The sequence below is a fragment of the Lates calcarifer genome, linkage group LG3 (assembly GCF_001640805.2).
Source record: "Lates calcarifer isolate ASB-BC8 linkage group LG3, TLL_Latcal_v3, whole genome shotgun sequence".
In the NCBI taxonomy this organism is placed as follows: domain Eukaryota; kingdom Metazoa; phylum Chordata; class Actinopteri; family Centropomidae; genus Lates; species Lates calcarifer.
Genome location: NC_066835.1, coordinates 4,619,924 through 4,640,903, shown reverse-complemented (window position 1 = coordinate 4,640,903; position 20,980 = coordinate 4,619,924). Strand labels below are relative to the sequence as shown.

General features: G+C 41.2%; 1 protein-coding gene across 1 annotated transcript; it reads right to left on the bottom strand.

Annotated features, from left to right (window-relative positions):
* Positions 1–17,954: 17,954 nt before the first annotated feature.
* Positions 17,955–20,010, bottom strand: LOC108900338 (uncharacterized). Its single transcript, XM_018701325.2, has 6 exons — positions 19,966–20,010; positions 19,792–19,863; positions 19,556–19,674; positions 19,365–19,425; positions 19,162–19,256; positions 17,955–19,063 (listed from the first exon to the last, which is right to left on the bottom strand). The coding sequence occupies exons 1-6, from the start codon at positions 20,008–20,010 to the stop codon at positions 18,274–18,276; spliced, it is 1,182 nt and encodes a 393-aa protein (XP_018556841.1). The 3' UTR covers positions 17,955–18,273.
* Between the last annotated feature and the right edge of the window lie 970 nt (positions 20,011–20,980).

Genomic DNA, 20,980 nt, shown 5'->3' with positions numbered 1-20,980 from the left:
GCAATTTTTACAAACTGCAGTATAACAAGAGTCTGAATGGCTTTACTGAGGAACCCTGTTGCTTTGACCTAATGCTAACATCAACATGCTAACATGCTCAAAATTACAATGCTAACATGGTGGCATAATGTTTACTATGTTTACCCTCTTAGTTTCATAATTAGCGCTAAATACTAAGTATGGCTGATGCGCGTGTCATTGGTTTTGCAATTTAAATCTAGAGTCATCATTTTTGATGATGGGGGTAGATGGAAAGTTAAGAGATCACCATCTCCTTATTACAGTTCACGTGAATGTCTGCACAAAATGTTGTGCCACTCCATGTAGCTCAGCAATCTGTTAAGTAGTTGTTGAGATATTTCAGTCTGAACTGGTGGTGAAAGTGGTGGACCAAGCAATGGAAATTGCCACTCCACCTCACACTTGAATATTTTTTTCTGCTCAGGCATCTGACATGAAAACAAATATGAATAAATACATATTGACTTGATGTGATCACAGTGGAAACAGTCACACCAGAGGAAGCACAAAATAGATGATCTCCAATTTTAAATTGAAAGGCTTTGGTCTCTGCAGTTTATTTCTGTACTCTTGTATATTAGTTGGCAATAGTAAACAGGAAATAGAGATAAAATGAAAGTGGTGGAGAGACAAACAGGAGAATAGAAACTTGTAAGCTTAAATCCTACACTGTCAGTGGAGGGTTTTCCTATTCTTGGGCGGTTTAGCCAAGAAAGCAAGAGAGATGGCTGGGTTCAGTCTGAGGGTCACGCTCAGTTTAGCATCGCTACAAGGCCAGAGAAACCTTTTTTCCCCATGAAAGCTTTCAGAACTGTCACACCTGCTTAGGTCTGTAACACCGCCCTGCCCCCCCACCCCCCCAATCCTCAATCTCCTCCTCTTCCCACACTCCTGCACTTCCCATCCCTCCCTCCCTCATCACCCACACACCACAGAAAACAAGCTCTCCCTTCATCCCATCCCCCACACCTCTCTGTAGCTGTGATGCAGAGGTGATTATTTTGTTGATGATCAATGATCAATCCCTTGGATTGTGATGAATATCTGTCGGGTTCTAGTGAACTGAAATGTAAACACTTTGTATTGCAGGAGTCTGGTGCCGCTACTTGGAGACAGGAGGTCTATGAAAAGCCATTAGTGAGGGCACTTACATATTCTGCTGGTACTGCAAAAACAGGGGAAAAATGGCATGGACCCAGCAGACAAAAACTTTAATTTACCCTCCTAACAAACCTAAAGAAAAAAAACACGGCAGGTAAAATCTTGATGTCTTTTGCTTCAATAAATATGTAATATGACATTTCAGGATGTGCTATGTCTGACGAATTAGAGAAATTAATCTAGTTTTTTTCCCTGTTAAAAAAATAGAATCGCTCATTTTAGTGTAAGAAAATGTGAGAATATTTTATGCTCTAATAACTCTGCTCCACTTATAGTCATTTTTGTTGAAATGTGGACACCATTATTGCACCCTTCATCTCCTGAAACAAGTACTGTGAGACTAATATAAATATGCACTTGAAATAGACAGAATCCCTCAACCTTGTAAGTAAAAAGAACCTGGACAGCAATCATCCATCCTTCCTCAGTAGCATTCGCTGAAGTTCTCTGTGCTAACACTTTGGCCTACACTGTATTGATTGTAATAGAAGAGCATCATTCTTTAATGCTTATTATAGCTTTCATTAATATCTTTAAAGTGGCATTAATCAATATTTTTTATATGTATACAAGGGTCAATAAAGGGCCACTCAGTGTTGAATTACATTTGTCATGGGAACACAAAGACTACTCCAAAAGGATGGTAATGTTGCTCTGTGTCTGCTGAATGTGTAAGTATGGCTTTTGTTTGCTAACACCAATCTTGCCATGTCAATAGTTTTGGTTTTACTTGCTCAGGTTTTGAGATGTCTGTCAGGGGACTGTTTCTTTGGTAAAAATGAGCTGCGTAGAAAGAATATTTCTGCGTAGAAAGAAATATTCCCAGCAACATCTATACGTTGTTGTTGATTTTTAAAAAAATGTATCCTTGGGATGTTGGGGCAAATCTTGACAGATGTTTCAAAATCTGAACAAACAAAACTAAGAAAATCTACATGGTAAGGAAGGTGAGAGACAATGTGTTTGAGTAATAAGTAATAGCTTTGACAAACCCAGCTCTGCAGCTGTACTGACTTTAAAAGAGTCAGTGCAGTTAATTGTTTCAGTGTTATAGCCCACAACTTTTCATTTAGACATACCAGTTTTATTGAGATGTGTACTGTGTTGCGTTTTTCTGCAAAATTACTCTGATACTGAGTTGTACCCATCTCCCTCATCCCAAACAGCAGGCAATCAAACATAGTAGCTAGCCAGCAGATAGTTACCTTAGTATCAACAACTTAATATTTAGGCTATGTGTCTGGTACTGTGTTTTGGTGTTCCTCTGCCCCCTAGTGGCCAAAAGTTAATTGATGTACCTTTAAGTAAAAAACATTATTACATTTATCATATTTTATGTAGAATGGCATTAAAATGAATCAGTAATATGGTCAGGAAGTTAACATCATTTCATCTGAACATATTTTGTTAGCTGAGCATAGTTTCCTATCACCCACCACTCCCCTAATATTACTCAACACAGCATTCTTGTTTTCTTAGCACCAGACTCAATCATTTGCCAGACACATCTAAAAAAAAAAGCTGACCACCAAAGTTATATTATAGGCTGAAATACCTGGCCAGTATCCTAAACTCTTGATTTGCACCTTTAAACAATGATGTTGTCTGGTATGTGTGTATGACTGATTTGTGCTGAAAGTAAGTAGGCCACTTCTGAACCCATGGGGCAGAGGAATAGCTGAATTGCACTCAAGGACTTCATTCGATATTTTCTATGAGTGCCACTATTACTGTTGTGTGTGTGTTTGTGTGTGTGTATGTGCTCAGGTGGGCACTTGTGTGTGATTTATGTAGAACATGCTTTACACTCAAGAGCTCTCCCTCTCTTCCTTCACAATTTTATCTGACCCAAATGAAAAGCCAATAAGGTCTTTATAGACACATATATATCTTCACATTATGCCCTGTGGCTCGTTAAGTTTTTATACCTAGTGTTACCTCTGGACATTGCTCAGGTAACGGTTTGCATTCAACGCTGGTTCTATGTCTTCAGTAAGCAAACAGTAAAGAGGCTGTGGGAGATATTTAGACTCTCAGTCTGGGCTCTTGTGCCAAACAGACTGAGTGAAGATTTCATTGTGTTGTAGACACGTTTTTACTGGAATTTATTTGTCTCCATCTCCTTGTATGAACAGTTTTCTTCTATAAATAATGAAGTGGGTCACTGCAGTACTTACAGCCCCTGTGTGCATAGTATATGTATGAAAGTATATTTTAGCACATTTCAGGTTATTCTGATGCCACATGTTTTGGTGGCAGAAAAACAAGATTAGTCTGGGTGGTAATCAGTGTTTGATTCGAGGGGTGGAGAGTCATAGAATCACTTTTGGAATAACCACTGGGCTAACTTAAGTCAGGCATTTGAAAATTGTTCAGCTGTTTAAATGGAGTTGATTTGTATGGCGGAGGCTGATGACTTTATGTAACCTAGCTAGCCAGCTAGATAGATAGATAGATAGATAGATAGATAGATAGATAGATAGATAGATAGATAGATAAACTCTTCTCTCCTGTTTTCAGTTCTACACAGCTGGCCAATCACTACACAAAGTCTGTGTGAATGTCAGATTGGGAAAGTTAAGGAAATAAATTATAATTATATATATATATATATATATGTGTGTGTGTGTGTGTGTGTGTGTGTGTATTGCCATTGTGTGTTGCTGCAGTACCCTGACTAGGTTGCATATCTTAAATTATTGGGTTGTACTGAGTTGGAAATGACTTTCCAACACATTCAGTGTCATTTCAATTCAATTTCAATCCAAGCTAATATACACAAGTCTATATTTTCTTTCAAATGTCATTGTATTCATTTTGTGCTGTTTATCACATTCAAAGAGTATACTGCATTCTGTTCTTCATTTCTCTTTTCTCACTTCTCCACACCTGCAACAGGTGGACTGTCACGGCCACAGCTCAGACCCTGCGCTGCAGACTGCTGGCTCAGTGACACAAAAACATCAAACAGGGGCTCACAGCCCATTTGACACGTCAGACCATGGTCTCTGCCTGCCTCTCTCTGCTGAATGGCGTCTAGAAAGCACAAATACTATAAATAATCTCTGAAACCAATAGAGGATTTAGTGCTTGGTTTTAGGCTCTAGTAATTAGAGATACATTTAGGCCTTCAAAGGCTAGCTGCAGATGGGGATCAGAGGGCTTTCTTAGCTGCTAAAGCTCTGTAAAGAAATGTCATGAGTGGCGAGACCCCCCTCCCCCACCCTTCACCTGCTTTCTACCTCCAGGGCATTTATAGAAATACAGCCGTAACTCATCCTGCATTCGCATTTTAATGATTGTAAATGATAAACCTCTCTTCATGGTGCTTCTTCAAAGCTGCCATTCTTTTAAGGTAAAATAGAAAAGTAAAGGAGTGGAGAAATTCTGCCTTTGAGCTTCTTTTCAGGGTTCCCTTTGATCAAGGTCTGTGTGTGTGTGTGTGTGTGTGTGTGTGTGTGTGTGTGCGTGTGTGTGTGTGTGAGAGTGGCTGTGTGCATGCAGATGCCTATGTGTGTGTATGTACTCATGTGTTCATGTAAACAGTAAACAAAAACACCATGTTCCCAAGAGCCAAAGATGTGTAATCAAATACAACCCTCTGAGGTACATGTATATGAGAGTGTGTGTGTGTGTGTGTGTGTGTGTGTGTGTGTGTGTGCGCATGAAATGAGAGGGTTTTGGTTCTTCCCAGCTAATGATAGGCGCCTCAACTTCGAATGCAAACAAGAAAAAAGAAAGTGCTGCTGCCGTCACAGTCACCTAACTTTCTCTGCATCATTACCCCGTGCCTTCAACGTTTGGCGTGCATGCCGAATGCAGAGGCATGCAATTCATCACCTCTTTGCTCCATGTAACGCTAAAAATTATTCATGGGAATTCGTAATTGTGTGGAGGAGACATTTTCCTGTTCATTCCCTCAGAACAATATTCATGTTCTGACTCAGCTTTCTGCAGCTGTCTGCAGTCGAGAGGCTCATCCCTGTGACATTTGGCCCTCTCCCTAGACATTAACATTTTAGCATCGACCTTGTTCCACAGCCGTGTAATGTTCTGTTTATCTTTCCGCTGCTACGTGGCAAGGATAATGCCGCGTATGTTAGCTGTATGTTTAATACATAGGTGCTGCTTTGCATTCAGCCCACCGGCTGACGAACACCACAGCGGAAAATCACGTCACACCTTCTAATCTAAAACACAATGTCGTGTTACTCACCTTGCTGCTTGCCTCACCAGGCATACATACACAAAATCGTATGTAATCTTTTTTTGGATGAGGCTAGCTCACACGCACAACAAAGAGGCCATCAATCAAAGCCCTCTGGGAGTTTTTTTGTCTTTTCACATATCGGGAGAGCCACCTCTTCCCTGTCGTTTTGGGTAATCTGATTGTTTGGCAGGCCCAGCCTCCTCCTCACGTCGAGGTTACGAGGTCCTTCTTGAGTGTCGAGTCAGATTTGTCTGGTTTGGCCTTTAGTAAAAGTGCGCGTGCACACACACACACACATACAACCATACACACACACATCACAAACAAAGCAGACGTCTGCCTGAATATAAACACGCTCAAACACAAGCTGTGGGCGAGGCGGAAGGTGAGGCCTCCCGACTCAGTCAACACCTGGATCCAGACAGCTGGCCTGATGAGGTCTGATGTGGCCTCGGGCATCTGAAACTCTGCATTCTCAATGGACTCGCTCAACTACCTGCAGTGTTTCCTACAGTAGCGAGGTCAGGCAGACCAGCCAACCTCAGCGGCCAAGGGCGTACTTTTGATGAATTTTAAAGAAAGCTTTTTTTTGTTGCAATGCTCTCACAAAGTTCTGTGGAGCTCTGTGCATTATATCCCCTCACCGTCTTCCTTCACCCAGGAATGACATTTCAGTATAGTCTTTAATACTGGAAAAGTCTCAGAATAATCCACCAACAAAACTATACTTTCTCCTCTTTTGGTGACAAATTGGAAAAATAACAGAGGGCTCTCTGTATAGTGAATCATTAGATATAAAGTGCATAAAGTTCTCAGAAAATATTGGTTGCTTTAATGTGATTCAGCTGAATATAATAGCTTCTACCATTCCACCAGAATTTCAACCAGCTTACTTTCACATTTCAACTGCTTTTAGCTGTTACACTTCTAGTGAATGTTAAGCTGATTATGTCTTTTACTCATCAGCTGATCCTACAACTTATTATGGTACTTTCACATCAGCTCACCACCGAACATCTTTCTTCACCTATATTCAACTGGTTTTATGTGCTAATCTTTGGGATTTTCATGATATGAAATTCCATTCTCCATACATACATTTTTCTCTGCAACAGCCATTTAATATACAGTATTTACATTCTCTATAGTAGTTTTAATTGTTAGCAGTGGAATCTGACATTGCTATGCTGAATTCAAGGCATGCAGCATGCAGAGCCTCACTGTTAATGTTCACTGCCTTTATGCTATATGAGTGCTCAAAGGGTAAAACATAGGCTGGTATTCTTTCTTCTGTGGGCCCATTTTTAATTTTGGGCTGAGGAATAATGGAAGAAGAGGGAGCAACCACAGAGAGCTGTTAGGTGGAGAACTGCTGGTGGTAGGTTGCACACACATCTGGCTTCTCAGCAAGGTAAGTGGCCCTGTCATGTTTGAAACTGCTCATGCTGTTTGCAGAATCAAATCAGATTGCATCTGTAATTATTAATGACAAACGCCTTTATCAAAGCATATTGTATATGTGTTTATTTGGGTGCCCTGTAATGGACTGAAGGACTTTAACTGACAATTTGCCTGCTTTCATTGCTTACATTTTATCTAACACTTCAACTTCTTTTTATCAGTTTAACCTGAAATTTCATTTACATGTTTGACTTCATCCAACACATTAACTTTATTCAGCACTTACACCGATCAGCCACAACATTAAAACCAGTGATGGATGAAGTGAATAACACTGATCATCTCGTTACAATACAAAACCTTGGGTGGTACCAAGGTTTTGTATTACAACAAAGAGCCCAAGGTGCTGATTTGGCTTCCAAACTCCCCAGATCCCAATCCACCAGCTCATGACCCATGGATCTGACCTGTTCTAACCCATCCAACAGATGCTGGATCAGATTGGGATTTGGGGAGTTTAGAGGCCAGGTCAACACCTTTGGCTCTTTGTTGTGTTCCTTGAGACATTTCTGAGTAGTTTTTGTGGTGTGGTGGGAACATTGTCCTGCTGAGGGAGGCCCCTGCCATTGGGGAGTGCTATTGCCATTGGGGGTTATGCTTGGTCTGCAACAATATTTAGGTGGATGGAACATGTCAAAGTACCATCCAGATGAATGAAGGAGTATTCTAACAAGATGATCAATGTTATTCACTTCACCTGTCAGCCGTTTTAATGTTGTGGCTGATCAGTGTATATACCACGTGAGACTTCCAGTGCTTTCAGTATTTTATACTTATAGCTTTCAGAAATCACACTTTAACTGGTTCAAGCTTCATTTTCTTCTCTATCTTCACTTTCACATAAACTACAAAATCGAGTTTGTCCTCACTGATGGGCTGAGATATGGCAACTGCCCACACCTCGCCATACCCAATTGACCCCCATGCATACACCTGCCAGGAACACAGCACACTCAATCAAACGATTCAGTGATTCAGTCACCTCTAAACTTGACTTTTTTTTCTCTATCAGGCTCAGCCCTGCAAGTTAAAGCTGTGTGAATCCCATTAAGATATTCCACCCCCACCACTCTCTTCCTGTGGTTTTGATTATGATATGAGCTGAGGAGTTAATAAGCGTATTAATTACCTGTGTAGGAGACAAACTGGCTCCCAGAGCGAGCCCACAAACTGCTTCCCCCCCGCCCCCACCTCCTTTCCTCCCACGCACCAACCGAGGACAGTCACCGTTGTGTTTAAATGAGGCATCATCATTCGACTGTCTCCAAGGTCAGCCGAGGCTCCGCAGTTAGCGCAGTACCTGCTACGGGAAGTCTCAAAAGTCACACAGTAATGAGAATAATTAGAATAATACAAGGTCAAGCAGGACGACAGAGGAATTGACAGAGAGACATGAACAAAGAGAGGGAATGGAGAGCAGAATAAAGAGGAGAGTGAGGAAATGGTTGTAATCCTCCTGGAGCCTGGAAGTGATCACGGCTCAATACTTAAGTTTCTAATTATCTCTCTTTGTCAGGCAGTGAGGTTTCTGTTACACACACACTCATTCAGACACACACACACACACACACACATCAACAGACGGCACAAGTAGCATGACAAGTCTTCAACCTGTCTGGACATCTCTGAAAAAACAAATGTGTCAAACCTCATAGATTCACTTGATGTGACTATATGTCTGGTCTGTCACTCTCTCCCACCCATGCACACACTGAGCATTAATGTGATATCGAATTTCAACATGGATGTTTCTAGTGCTCTGGGCATGCCAGGGCATAAGGTGCCTTCTCACAGCAAGCTCTGGTGGAGGAAGCCAAAAGCACAGCCAGAAAAGAAGAGCATCATCTCAGTGTGTACAACGCATACAGCCAGGAGTCAGTACAGGTCAGCACACAGGAGTAGCCCACAGCCCAAATAACAAGCAGAACAAACAGCAGGATTTTATTTCTCAGTTGCAGACTTTCCCTTCTGAATGCTTATAGGAATTGGTATACACCAGTGCTGTCATGATAGCAGATTTTTTAACTTTCACAGGCTGCAACAGTCATGATTTGTTTTTTGTTTTCTTGTTTTTTTTTTTTTTGTTTGTTTTTTTAACCCTTTGCTGAGGTCAGAAAAGGTTTCAGGCAGTGCTTAAAGGGAGAATCCTTTAGTAACCTGACATGAAGTTAATGATCATCACAATTAGCATCTGGAGGTGTGGAGATAGAAAGAAGTGATATTTCCAGACCTCTGTGGTCCACTCATCATTTCTTTTTGAGGCCAGCATAACGCACCCTAATCTCTGAGCAGGTAATTGAGTTGCATTATGGTTTATGTAGGAACCAGGTTTTTGACAAGGAGGAAGAATGCATGGAATAGAGAAGACAGCATCTCTGGTTCTGTTGCATCAACTCTGATATATATATATATATATATATATATATATATATATAATATAAATTGTAAATTTGTAGGTTTTGGCTATTGATTGGACAAAGAAAGCAAGCATTTTCACTAGACTAAGAACTTAAATGAGCTATTGGAAAAATAAAAACTGTGTGAAATGATTATGAAAATATCATTAGTTGCAGCACTTGTCTTAGATAAAACACGAAAACATGCCATCTTTTCTTGTCTGACCAGAAGACTTCATAAATAATAATTCCAGCATTTAATATGTAGTTTTATATTTTACTTTAATTCAAAACATTATTGTTTAAATTCAACCAATTCCATATTATTTATGCTGTATTGTTTTGTATGTCTATGTAAGGTCACAGTCACATTGAGCATAATGAGAAGAAAGTACAATATTGTGAGCTTACCGCAAATGCTTTCCTCTGCATTTTACACACAACATTGGTTTTACAGTTCAATAAGGCTGAGTTATCATTTGCATTTCTTGCCAACTCATCTCCTTGTCCCATTTGATGTCTGGATTCTGGTCTGGATGACCGAGCTTGAACTTTCTGAATGGTAGCAGCTGATAAATACATCAGGATTCCCAACATCATTTTGGGATCTCAGCGCTCCTTCTCTAAGCTCCTCTACCTATAGATATTTAATTGCACCCACCTTCCACACAGGTTGTGTCCACTATAGTCTTCTGTAAAGATTAGGTGATGGAGAGCTTAAATGTTAATAAACCTAATGAACCTTGTAGACACAAGATCCACTCTGATTACACCTGATGCTGGCAGTCTGCCAAGGCCTTGCTATGGCAATGGTGAACATCAGTATGACCATCTTTAGATTTCCACGGTCCCTAATCTATTTTGATTAGATGCTGCGTTCAATTTCTATTGGATTTCCCCTAATTTTGACACCAGTCATTCTTTATTTGTACCTGGTGTATATAGATATAACATGCTGATTAAAGAACTTAAGAGGCAACAGTAGGCAGACTTTGTTACGTTTTTGCGGGCTAGCTTTTTTCTGTCTCTCTGCTAAGCTAAGCTAACTGGCTGCTGGATGTAGTTTCATATTTGAGAATTTTTTTATGTCTTTTATGTCTTATCTCTTGGTAAGTATTCCCCAAAATGTCAGACTTTGAATGAAATTGTCCTGCTTACTTTAACTACACATACAAAAAAATGAATGGAGCTGCAACAGAGTAGACCTTAGTCCATAAAAACTTGAACTTGAACTGCTATTAGCTAAAATTAACAGTGAGGAATTCAAAGCTGGATTGTGAGTTTGACCTTCAAACTACTGAAAATACAGATATTGCCCAGAACTACTCGTAGATACCCAAAAAAACTGCTCAGAAAAACATCAGACAACACACAGGAGTTTTGATATCAGTTGGATGTCTGTGTTCCTTGGCTCTCTGTAACCAAAACACTTTCATTCCAGCCCTGGCTCCAGTTTTGTCCACTAGTTTATTTGGACTGGGATTCAGCTGAGGACATGCTGGAGTGTTTGATGCTGAGGCCATGTTTTTTCGCTGTTTGACCCTGACTGCTGCAGTCCTCTGTCAACAGCCAGAATGCAGCACCGTGTGTCTTCCAACCCTCTTCCTGCTTCCTCTTTTTTTTTTTTTTCCCCCGATCGATGGCTTTACGGCCTCTGGTGGTGATGTGGAATGTGATGCTTGCAGAAAAACATTCGGTGCAAACACAGAAGATCTAGGAAACCGATTCAATCCCTTACAAAGGAACAGAACTGCTGAAGCGCAGTTTCATTTTCACTCCATCAAGAAAACAGTAATTTGACTGAGGAATTAGAGGCAGGAAGAAGAATCAGCTCGTGCACACCGGGTTTTTGGCACCGGTAGCTAAGCTTTTATCTCCAGGGTGTTGGTTTTTGTGCGTCTGCTGTGTCTCTAGATGCTCCCAGTCTCATTTGCATTCATACGACAGAACAGCGGCCATAAAAGTGACATAGGCGGGAGCGTAACGTAATGGCCTTTTTTAAAGTAATAATGTACTGAGTCGGTATATTTATATGAATGTCACAATGTGTGTGATGGTAAAAGGGCAAGAGTTACTGTGTGAGTGTGTATATGTGTGTGTGTGTGTGTGTGTGTGTGTGTGTGTGGAGGGGGGAGGGGGGGTTGCTTCATGTGGCTGCTGCACATCATCAGTGAAGTGAAAGACAGCATTCTGGCATCTTTTACACTCCAATACACAGGAGAATAAATTCCCTCACAAGACCACCCTTCCCTTCGCACACACACAAACACACACACACTCACTCGCTGTCACAGCAGCGTTCTAAAAAAAAAAAAAAAACATAAACATTAGGCACGAGGAAGTTGCTGAGAAGTGAAAAGCCATCTAAGCTGTTGATCCTGTTTGCTGCTTTGAAATTTTTCAGGAAATCTTCCTTTTCAATCTTTTTCACTGGGGGATGAGTGCATGGCAAAGGAGGCTGGCGGAGACGGAGCCTTATCTGTTGTGGGGCAGAGTAACACCCTGTGAAGCTCAGCACACTCAGGTGCTTCATCTCGTATGTCCTCTGCCAGTAAAGCCTAAACCCTTATGAAACAGCAGGACGGCTGGAACATGAAATCATTTGAGGGAGTGCCTACCGGTAAGTCGGTATCTATGGGTGACATGCTAACGTTATACAAAGTGTCTGAATGTCGAGATATCTGGAGATTAGACAGATTGCTGTTGTCAGGCTTTTGGTCCAACAAGTCCTAAAACCTGAATGGTGAAACCCATTGTTTGCAGTGGCCTTTCAAAGTCACCCATATGACCTTTACAAAAATTAGATTACAGGAAAGACCATGTTCATGGTGATATTGACTGTTGGTAGGAAATGAGATGTCAAAGGATGCCTGTGGTGTCACCATAACAGTACATTCAGACTGAAGCTGGACTGTTTCTGTATAGAGTCATTGTATCGCAGAGCCTCACAATTGGTGCAAATCTTTCACTGAGTTTGAAACATTTTTGGCTCAGTTCACATCACCTAGAGTCAATTTATGCCTATTCATACAAACTCATGTCTTACCATTAATAATAAATAATAATCACACTGCTTGTAACATTTGCCTGAATATACCTTAAAGCTGCACTAATTATTTTTTTCATATCAACAACTTATCAAATATCCATGTGAAGGGTCCTGCTTGGAGCGACAAACCCTCAGAGAATTAGCACCCAGTTATCTATAAAGATCCCCTCAGCTCTATTGAGCATTTTAGTTTCTTTGTCTTTGTTTTCATTTACCCAAAGCTTTGCTGTTTTGGTTGGGTGCAACAGCTCTCATCCGCGTTGTTGTGCAAAGCAGAGCTTTAAGGAGGGGGAATGTTGGACTTACGTTCATCAGGTTATCTGAAACACGTCACCAACTTTATTAGGTGATATGTTTACAGTTTGTAAACCAGTTAGTTTAAATAAATACCCATGTTTGTGTGTACAGTATTTATGATGGAGGTAAAGTTCTCCTTTTCTTCTGCTATTTCTGCCCTTGGCTTTCAAGGACAACCATCATTATTTGCACAGCCACAAGAGGGCGCTTGATGATGTAAACATAGACATATATTAAGTGTTTGAACAAGCAACCATTGCTGTCTGATGAGGTCTCATAAGTCTCAGGGCTGAATGGGAACATTTTTGTGAGGAAAGTGAATAAATAAAACCCCCTGGAGCCTCAGAAAGAATTAATTTAGAGCCCTTGAGCAAGGTACACCCTGCAGTGGATTCATGCTGTGGCCACCAGAAGAAAGCGGTACTGGGAAGATCCCACTGTGAATGTGCAAAAATAAGGCATAGAATTGTTTGCACACATTCAGCAAAGCCCTTCCCTGGATAAAACGAAGGAGGTTAAAAATATATGTGTAGCTGTCGTTGGTGTCTTATTTGAACATTTGACAGCTGATGGTTTGGTATTTCAGTAACCAGAGGTTGGATTTCTTTCAACATGAAAGGACTACTCTTTTTTTTTCCTGCAGTCTGCAACCCTACTGAGGGGGATGATGATGGAAAGTGAAGAGTAAAGAGAAAAAAGTTACGGGGGCCAGAGACGAAGAGAGCAGGAGTGAGGGAGAATGAAAAAGAAAACACATATCTAGCTCAGAGGAGAAGCCTCTGAGGAGTGATGAGTTTTGCTCATTTTATTTGAACCTGCTCGTGTTCATTTGAGAAGTTGCAAGGTGCTGCTGAGAGATGCTGTGAATTATGGGAAGAATGAGTCGGGAAGGGGGAGGACAAAAAAAAAGCATGGTGAGATTGCGACAAGTCCTTTGTGGAAATTCTTATCTGACTGGAGGAAAGGGGACCAAGGCCCTGACAGATTCAGAGCACAGCGTGTCATTGTGTGTGCGTGCGTGTGTGTGTATGTGTGTGTGTGTGTGTGTGTGTGTGTGTGTTTTTCCTCCCTTTTATTTGTCCTGCGAAATAGGACATGGTAAAAAGGTTCCCACTCATCTACTGTCGTGTCATTCTTTCAAGGGCAACCAACCTATTTGGCTGGTGCTTCGGCCTTATTTAAAACACACACTCACATATACACACACACACACACACACACACATATACACCGAGTGTACGCACACATGCTGCAAGAGAAATCAAGGCACGGGAGGAGATGGAATTTTGTCTCACATTCACACAAATTCTCCAGCCTGCTGCCAGTCTGAAGGTAACCTTTCCCTTCCTCCCTTTGTAACACCCTCTCCCCACTTCGTTTCTCATCTCCTTTCTCTCGCCGCACAAAAGCACACCTCGCTAAAAGGTGAGCTTTGCAACGAGATGAAATTTAATCAGACAAGAGGGGACATTTAATAGTTCGCCAAAGGGAAGAAATAAACACTTTCTCCGTGCTTTTAAAAACATTCCAAGTGACAAGCCAACTCGACAGAAAATGCCCGTAATCAAAACATAACTGTAACTGTCCGTGCTACAAAGTAATAACCACTGACAAATTGAATCGCATACTTTTCATGCCACTTGTGTCATCAAGTGTTTTGTGAGGCAACTAAAATAGCCGGGAAATCGTTTACCAAGGCAGCGGATGGTCTGTGCAGTCAGCAAAAAAGGTGACGGGTCATGAATTCTGTTTTCCACAGGGGGAAAAAAGGATGAAAAACACTTCTGAGGGAATGAATGATAGAAGAGCCACATTGGTCTCAAAGCCTGATGCTGCCAAAACACACCACTGTGTGCTTGTTTGTTTGTGTGTGTGTGTGTGTGTGTGTGTGTGTGTGTGTGTGTGTGTGAACAGGGCTCTTGTGCACAATGCTGCCACAGTGTGTGTCTGTGTGCTTTGTTGTGCATGTTTGTGCCTGAAAGGATCTGAGTTCAGGTTGTGTGTATGAGTATGTACAGCTTTAAATACAATTTTGTGGTTCTTGTTTGTGTGTGTGTGTGTGTGTGTGTGTGTGTGTGTGTGTGTGTGTGTGTGTGTGTGTGCAAATGGTCAACCCCAGTACTGAACCAAAGTAATTAAGCCCTCTCAGCTGGTATTTCACTGTGGTCTCCCTGGGACCTGGACAGAGAAAAGTCATAAAGTAATTTAACAGGAATAGAATATATTCAAGAGCCACATCTTAAAGGAATTCTCTCTGAGAGTTAAGTTAGATGGTTGATACCACTCTCACACAGCTGGAGCTTTTTGTACTGTTGGTGCAGTTTGCCAACCACAAAAAGTTAGCCTGTATACTAGAGCTTTTTGTGCAATGACCAATCACAAACAAGTTTCAACCCTCACCAATTCAACCAAAGCAAGCTAGCAGTGGCAGGTTAGCACCCAGCTTCTGCAATTTGTGTCAGAAAGTCTGAGTCATAACTCAGTCACATCTGAATCCACAGGCATGATAGAAATACTTTTAGATTCAGTGTGACTTACACTTCCAAAAACACAATTATGTGTAATGTTCCTTGCAAATAAACATCCACAGAAAAAAGCAGTTCCCTATAACTCCAGAGCTTGCTTGGGAATCATCACGTTTTCTTCAGTGTCAAAGTAAATCAGTGATAGTTGTTATTCATCCATACATCCAACAGTATGTAGCAAACTGGAAGTGTCATTCTGCAGAGGCTAAAAACTGGGCTTGTATCCCGCAAAATCCCTGGCAACATATTTCCTGTTTCTCATAAAAGTTTACATTTGGTCATGTAGGAGAAGACTTTTAACATCTAATATAACTTTATCCAAAATGATTTTAAAAAAATTATGAAACTGACCAGACCATATATCTTTCAGATGTCAGTCATTGCTTGAATTTACCTCAATTATTTGGGGACTGAATTAAATCCCAAGGGCAGCGAGGTGGTGCAGTGGTTATAGCACTGTCATCTCACAGCAGGAAAGTTCCTTTTCTGTGTGGAGTTTGCATGTTCTACCTGTGCATGTGTGGGTTCCTCCCACAGTCCAGAGACATGCAGGCTAGTCGGTGACTCTAAATTGACTGTAGGTGTGACTGTGAATGGTTTTTGTCTGTGTATGTGTTGGCCCTGCAATCTGTTCAGGGTGTACCCAATGTCAGCTGGGGTTGGCTCCAGCCCCCAGTAACCCTTAAGGATAAGCGGTATAGATGATGGATGGATGGATTAAATCTCTTGTTGCCAAAGACATTATATTATATCATATTAGTTGTGAATGTGGTAAGTTAGCAGTTTCACACTTCTTTGGCCCACCAATGATCGAGTTCAGGTCAGATTTTTGCACTGCAGAATGAACGAGACAAATGAAGTCGGTCTGCTAGGATTCTGAGTTTGCTTCAGGCTGTTAAACATACCAGATGGTTGGTGTTTTATTGCAACACGACTATTCACAGAGCGCCAGACAACAAGAAAAACACAGAGAGCTGTAAAATACTGCTGACACTCAACATATTGTCTTATCCTATAAACCAGCTGAAAAACCTCACCCACTGTGGCTTATGTCTGTGGAGGTAATTTGTGAACATGACAAATCACGCAGACTCATATTTTCTTCAAAAACTTTGCCTTAAAAAATTCAATTCAAAAGTAGACGCATCAGTTAAACACTGAAATTGCAGGTAGATACAGTAGTAACGGCTCCATCTGACTCCGTGGCTCAAAAATCCACAGTGAACAATGTCTCCCTCGTGTGGTTAACAGAAGGAATCACAGGTAAAGAAGGAAGGATTCACTCATGGGTTTTGCATTTCAGTGAAAAACAACCTGTAAAGGGCATGATTAAGCCTGCAAGCATGCATACATACAAACACACACCCACCTCTGTTCACACATATACAGACAAACATACACACACACACACACACACACACACACACACACAGCCACACAGTGATACGCTCATTTAATTAATGGATTCAAAACATTTGGAGTAGCTCCAGACTTCAGCCTCAAGGCCAAACTTTCAGCACATAACAGCTTTCTGAGGGATTTGGGGCAAATTGTATCATGTTGCTGTTACATTACATCAGTACGATGTGTCCATGGGCAATAAAAGAATCAGTGTTTTCCAAATGCCAATTTCCTGAGACAAGTTAATTTCACCTTTTTAAGTTCTCTTACCAGCCCCTTCGCTCCACGGACACAGCTCAACTGAAAATCAATTAAGCAGCTGGAAAACATAAATATGAGAGTATATAATGATTTTCTGGCAACATTGGAGGAAATCCTTTCTCTGGAAACACTTTTACAACATACAGTTTGTATGATATTAATGATACAAAGTCAGAAAAATGTCACAGCAGAACCTTGGATCAGCTGGTACGTCTAATGAAGCACAGGCTGTTCCTTAATTAATCATATTGATTGGTAATACTTAATAATACACCCTGTGATTTATCGTGTTATTTTGTTGTATGAATTAAATAGTGACTTGTTCTTAGTGATAACTCCTCCATCTGCAGAGATTTTCCCAGAGTTCCTTTCATTACCTTACTGTAATCCTTATCCTTAATCTTTATCTAACTATGGAATTCATTAAACCATAATTGCCCTGCAGATTATCCCTGCTATTATCATTTTCCCCAAATTTCACTTTTGTTTCCCAGTGCTGTTCCCCATAGGTACCCAGTATTTACAAAAATGATTCTGTATAATTTATTTCTCCTTTCTTCTAAAATACCCTGATGTTGCTCGCTTAGTTCCCCATAGTCTTGTTTTCTTCCACTGTACCAACATTTAAGTACCAGTAGGAATCAGTTAGTGTTTTATTGGTATCTGTTTCTTAGAATGAAATTACACTGTAAAGTGCAGCCTGTATCACAATTGGTTTAAGCTATTGTAATCAAATTAGGTGTACACTGTCAGATGCTGGTTCTAAACTCTGCTGCAGTGTTTGACATATTCTGCCTCTAATGGTGCCTAAAAGTTTATATCTCATAAATGTTCACTTCATGTTTACTTTATTAGGAACACCTACACACCTGCTTATTATTGCAATTATCCAGTTAGGCAATCATGTAGCAGTGAGCACTGACAAGTATTTTCACTTGTACACAAAAACTGTGCTGCTCAGTGTTTCTATATTCTATATTAACCAAATTTAAGGGAATAAAATGTAAAATAGACCAGTAACACTCCCACACATATTAATATCAACTGGACTCCTGGCTGTAAATGCCTTTATGAAAAATATTGTTCTGTAATATTTTGATTTTGATTCATTCATGTCATCAGTTCATGTTGCCTTTGTTCACAGTAAGCGAAGCTGACTGATGAGGACTGACTGCAATGCAGCAATGAATTTATTACAATGAAAATAAACAAGAAGAACAAAGGAACAATCAAACTGAGGATTAGTGTCTTTCTGTGTCCTCAAGCAGGAAACCGTAGTGGAGAGCTTTTCTGAACCACCCAAAGAAGCCTTGGGTTCCCCGTCCAGTCTGTATTTTGGCCTCAGCCTGGCTGATGGTCAGCTCATCCAGCTGTGCAGTGGTGACAGGAGCTTCATTAGGTGGGGTGAGACGAGCTGGGACTGAAGCAGAAGCTGGAGGGTTAGCAGGAAGGGTCAGAGCGGGAACCACAGATGTTGGCTGCTCAGCTTGTTTATCGGAGCCGATGGTGGACAGGAGGTTCAGTGCTGGAGGTCAGTAGAGCAGTCACTGGAGGTGACACCACAGCAGAGTCTGGTTGTGGGCTGGGTGTGGGCTGTTCTTCATCCAGGTTGCTGATGAAGTAGTTCTGGGTGGCAGTGTTGGCGGGAAGTTCAGCAGCGGTGATCAGCGGAGCTGGTGGAGGAGTAGCGACAGCAGAGTCCAGTTTTCTGATTGGCTCAGTGTCCTCCTTCAGCCCAGGCTCCTCACTCTGATCTTCAGCAGGGCCGGTTTTAGCCTCTGCACCATCCACCACGTCTTCTGCCTGGGTGCAGTCCTTCTCAGCCTTCATATTTACAGACGCTTTTATCTGAGGCTCAAACAGCTCACAGATCTCTGTGGCCGCAGTGTCAGTGATGGCGTTCAGTATCTCTGCTGTGAAGCAATTGAGCTTCTTCACCAGGATGTCTTGACTGTAACTCTGTCTAACCTTTCCCAGGATAGACAGGACCATGTCGTCCCTGATGGAACGGGAGAAGGTGACCTGACGGAGCACAGTGGACAGAGCGGTGGTGACCTGGTCCTCAACTGCTTTTGTGAGCCCAACAGCCATTTTACTGAGCTTCTGTGAGGGCATGTTGAGGGAGGTGTTTGGAGGAGGCAGCCAGAAGCCCTGTATGACTTTTGGGACCACCTCTATCACCACCTCTCGTGGGCCCAGCAGTTTGGAGCTGGGGGCCTCCTGGTGCTGCTCTGCCAGGGTCCTGGCGTACTTCTGAGCCTGGCCAATGATCTTGGGATGTCTGTGGGTCACAGTTATTCAAAGTTTGTTTGTAAATCACTTGAGAACATCACACCCACTGCTTCAACTGATGAGAAATGTGTGTCAAATAAAACTCACTGAAACTGAGGAGGGATGGTCTCTGGTGAAGTGAGCAGCCTTCTGGCTTCAAACTCTATGTCTCTCATCTTCATGCTGGTGTTCACTGCCCACACCTGAAACAAGGAATGAGATATAATGAGCAGACTGGACATATTTACAGGAGAAATCAATCTTAATGTAATAATTTACTACTGTCAAGTTTTTCAGGATTTTGATCTCACCAGTCTGAGAAGAGGTCTGGCCTCATCCTCTTCAAAGTCCTCCAGTTCAAACTCCCAGAGCCTTCAAACAGAGAGAAAACATGGGCTCTATCTTTACCATCCCTAACTTCCTCATTACACACGAGTGACATGAGCAGAGTTAAGGTGTTAAGTTCAGGTGTAGTGTTGGATTGTGCGATTCAGAAACTTACTGCACTCTCAGTGTGCTTTTGCTCTCCTCCACCAACAGATCAGTCATATCTTCAGCAGTCACCTCAGATGGGAGCTGTGTCTGCTGCTGAAGCCTCAAAAGTTCGGCCACTAGTGCAATCTAAACAACACACAAGAAATCCTGTATTTACCTTTAAATACAAGACACCATTTATGAGTCTTAACTCTGTATTTTATATTAATATTGACATTAAAACTACAGTAGAGTGGGGTTTACCTGACACTTGTACGAGCCAGTGTGCCAGCATATCTGCAGAGCCCGCTCATATATGGGTGTGTCAAACAACACCTAATAATGGAAACAAGATAATGTTGCTCATTAGTTTCGTAGAGTCTCAGCTACACCTGAAAATATCCACTAACTCTAGTAAACAGAAAAACTCTCACACACCTTAATGGGTCTGTAGGTGCCTCTGCTTCCTTCAATAAACTCCATGGAAGTTTAAAGCGACAATGTAAAGTTCACAACAATTGTAAGTTCGGCGATGGACTTGAGAATCCTCAAACACAGTTGATCCTCCAGACACAACTGGACTGTAGCAGGAGATGAAATGCTGCAAAAGGTTCTGAAATTTTTCCAAAGTTGAGGATGCAATGACAATAAATGTCAAGAAATCAGCACAGTAATTCATAATGATTACAATTTGCAGGCAATTTGTAACATATTGCACTGAAGTCAGTGAGCTTGAACAATCTGACAGCGCACAGTGTTCAGTGTCTCTTGCTTTCCAAAAAACCCTCCCAAAAATAAACAGTGACTACATTTTATACTGATTATTGTACCTTTCACAAACTTACATAAACATCGCCTGGATTTCATTTTGCAGGAACATCTCTGTAACGGCTTTTCAGTTGATAAATGGCGACAAGTGTTTTATCTCTTGTGGTGGTTGACATTGGCGCTGGAACTGATTATACAACACAGCCTGGCAGAGAGAGTCAGCTCCTAACATGTCCTTACCTAATCTGCAGATTACATTCCACAGCACGAAGGAAATTAGCGTCTGATGTCTAAGTAAAAAAAAAAAAAAAAACACAACAATTTTTTAGTGGTAACTGTGGGAAAAGAGCCAAAGACACATCAATCAGTTCTAAGTACAGCATTTTGAGCAAGTTCTTGACACTGAGGTAGAGGAAGGAGGAACAGAAAAAGCCTCAAATTCTAGTAGATGGTATCAGACAACTATTCAGATACTATTACTTGTATTTTCTTAAAAAAAAAACAAACTTTGTTTAATGATGAATAATGATTTTTAAAAAGCTTCAATTAAAAGTGAGAGACTCTCACTGTGTTTAAACCCCTGGACTATCTCTGCATTTTTGGGATGTTGCACCCTGAACAAACAATTATTTTATTCATTCAGATAATTAGTGTATTAATTAATTTTCCACTAGCAGTCCAGCTG

Bases quoted from the DNA above. Each gene is read 5' to 3' on its own strand.
- LOC108900338 (XM_018701325.2), bottom strand. From the start codon at position 20,010: ATGGAGTTTATTGAAGGAAGCAGAGGCACCTACAGACCCATTAAG. The intron at 19,864-19,965 runs GTGTGTGAGAGT...TTCCATTATTAG, and splicing joins GCACCTACAGACCCATTAAG to GTGTTGTTTGACACACCCAT. The intron at 19,426-19,555 runs GTAAGTTTCTGA...CTCTGTTTGAAG, and splicing joins AAAAGCACACTGAGAGTGCA to GCTCTGGGAGTTTGAACTGG.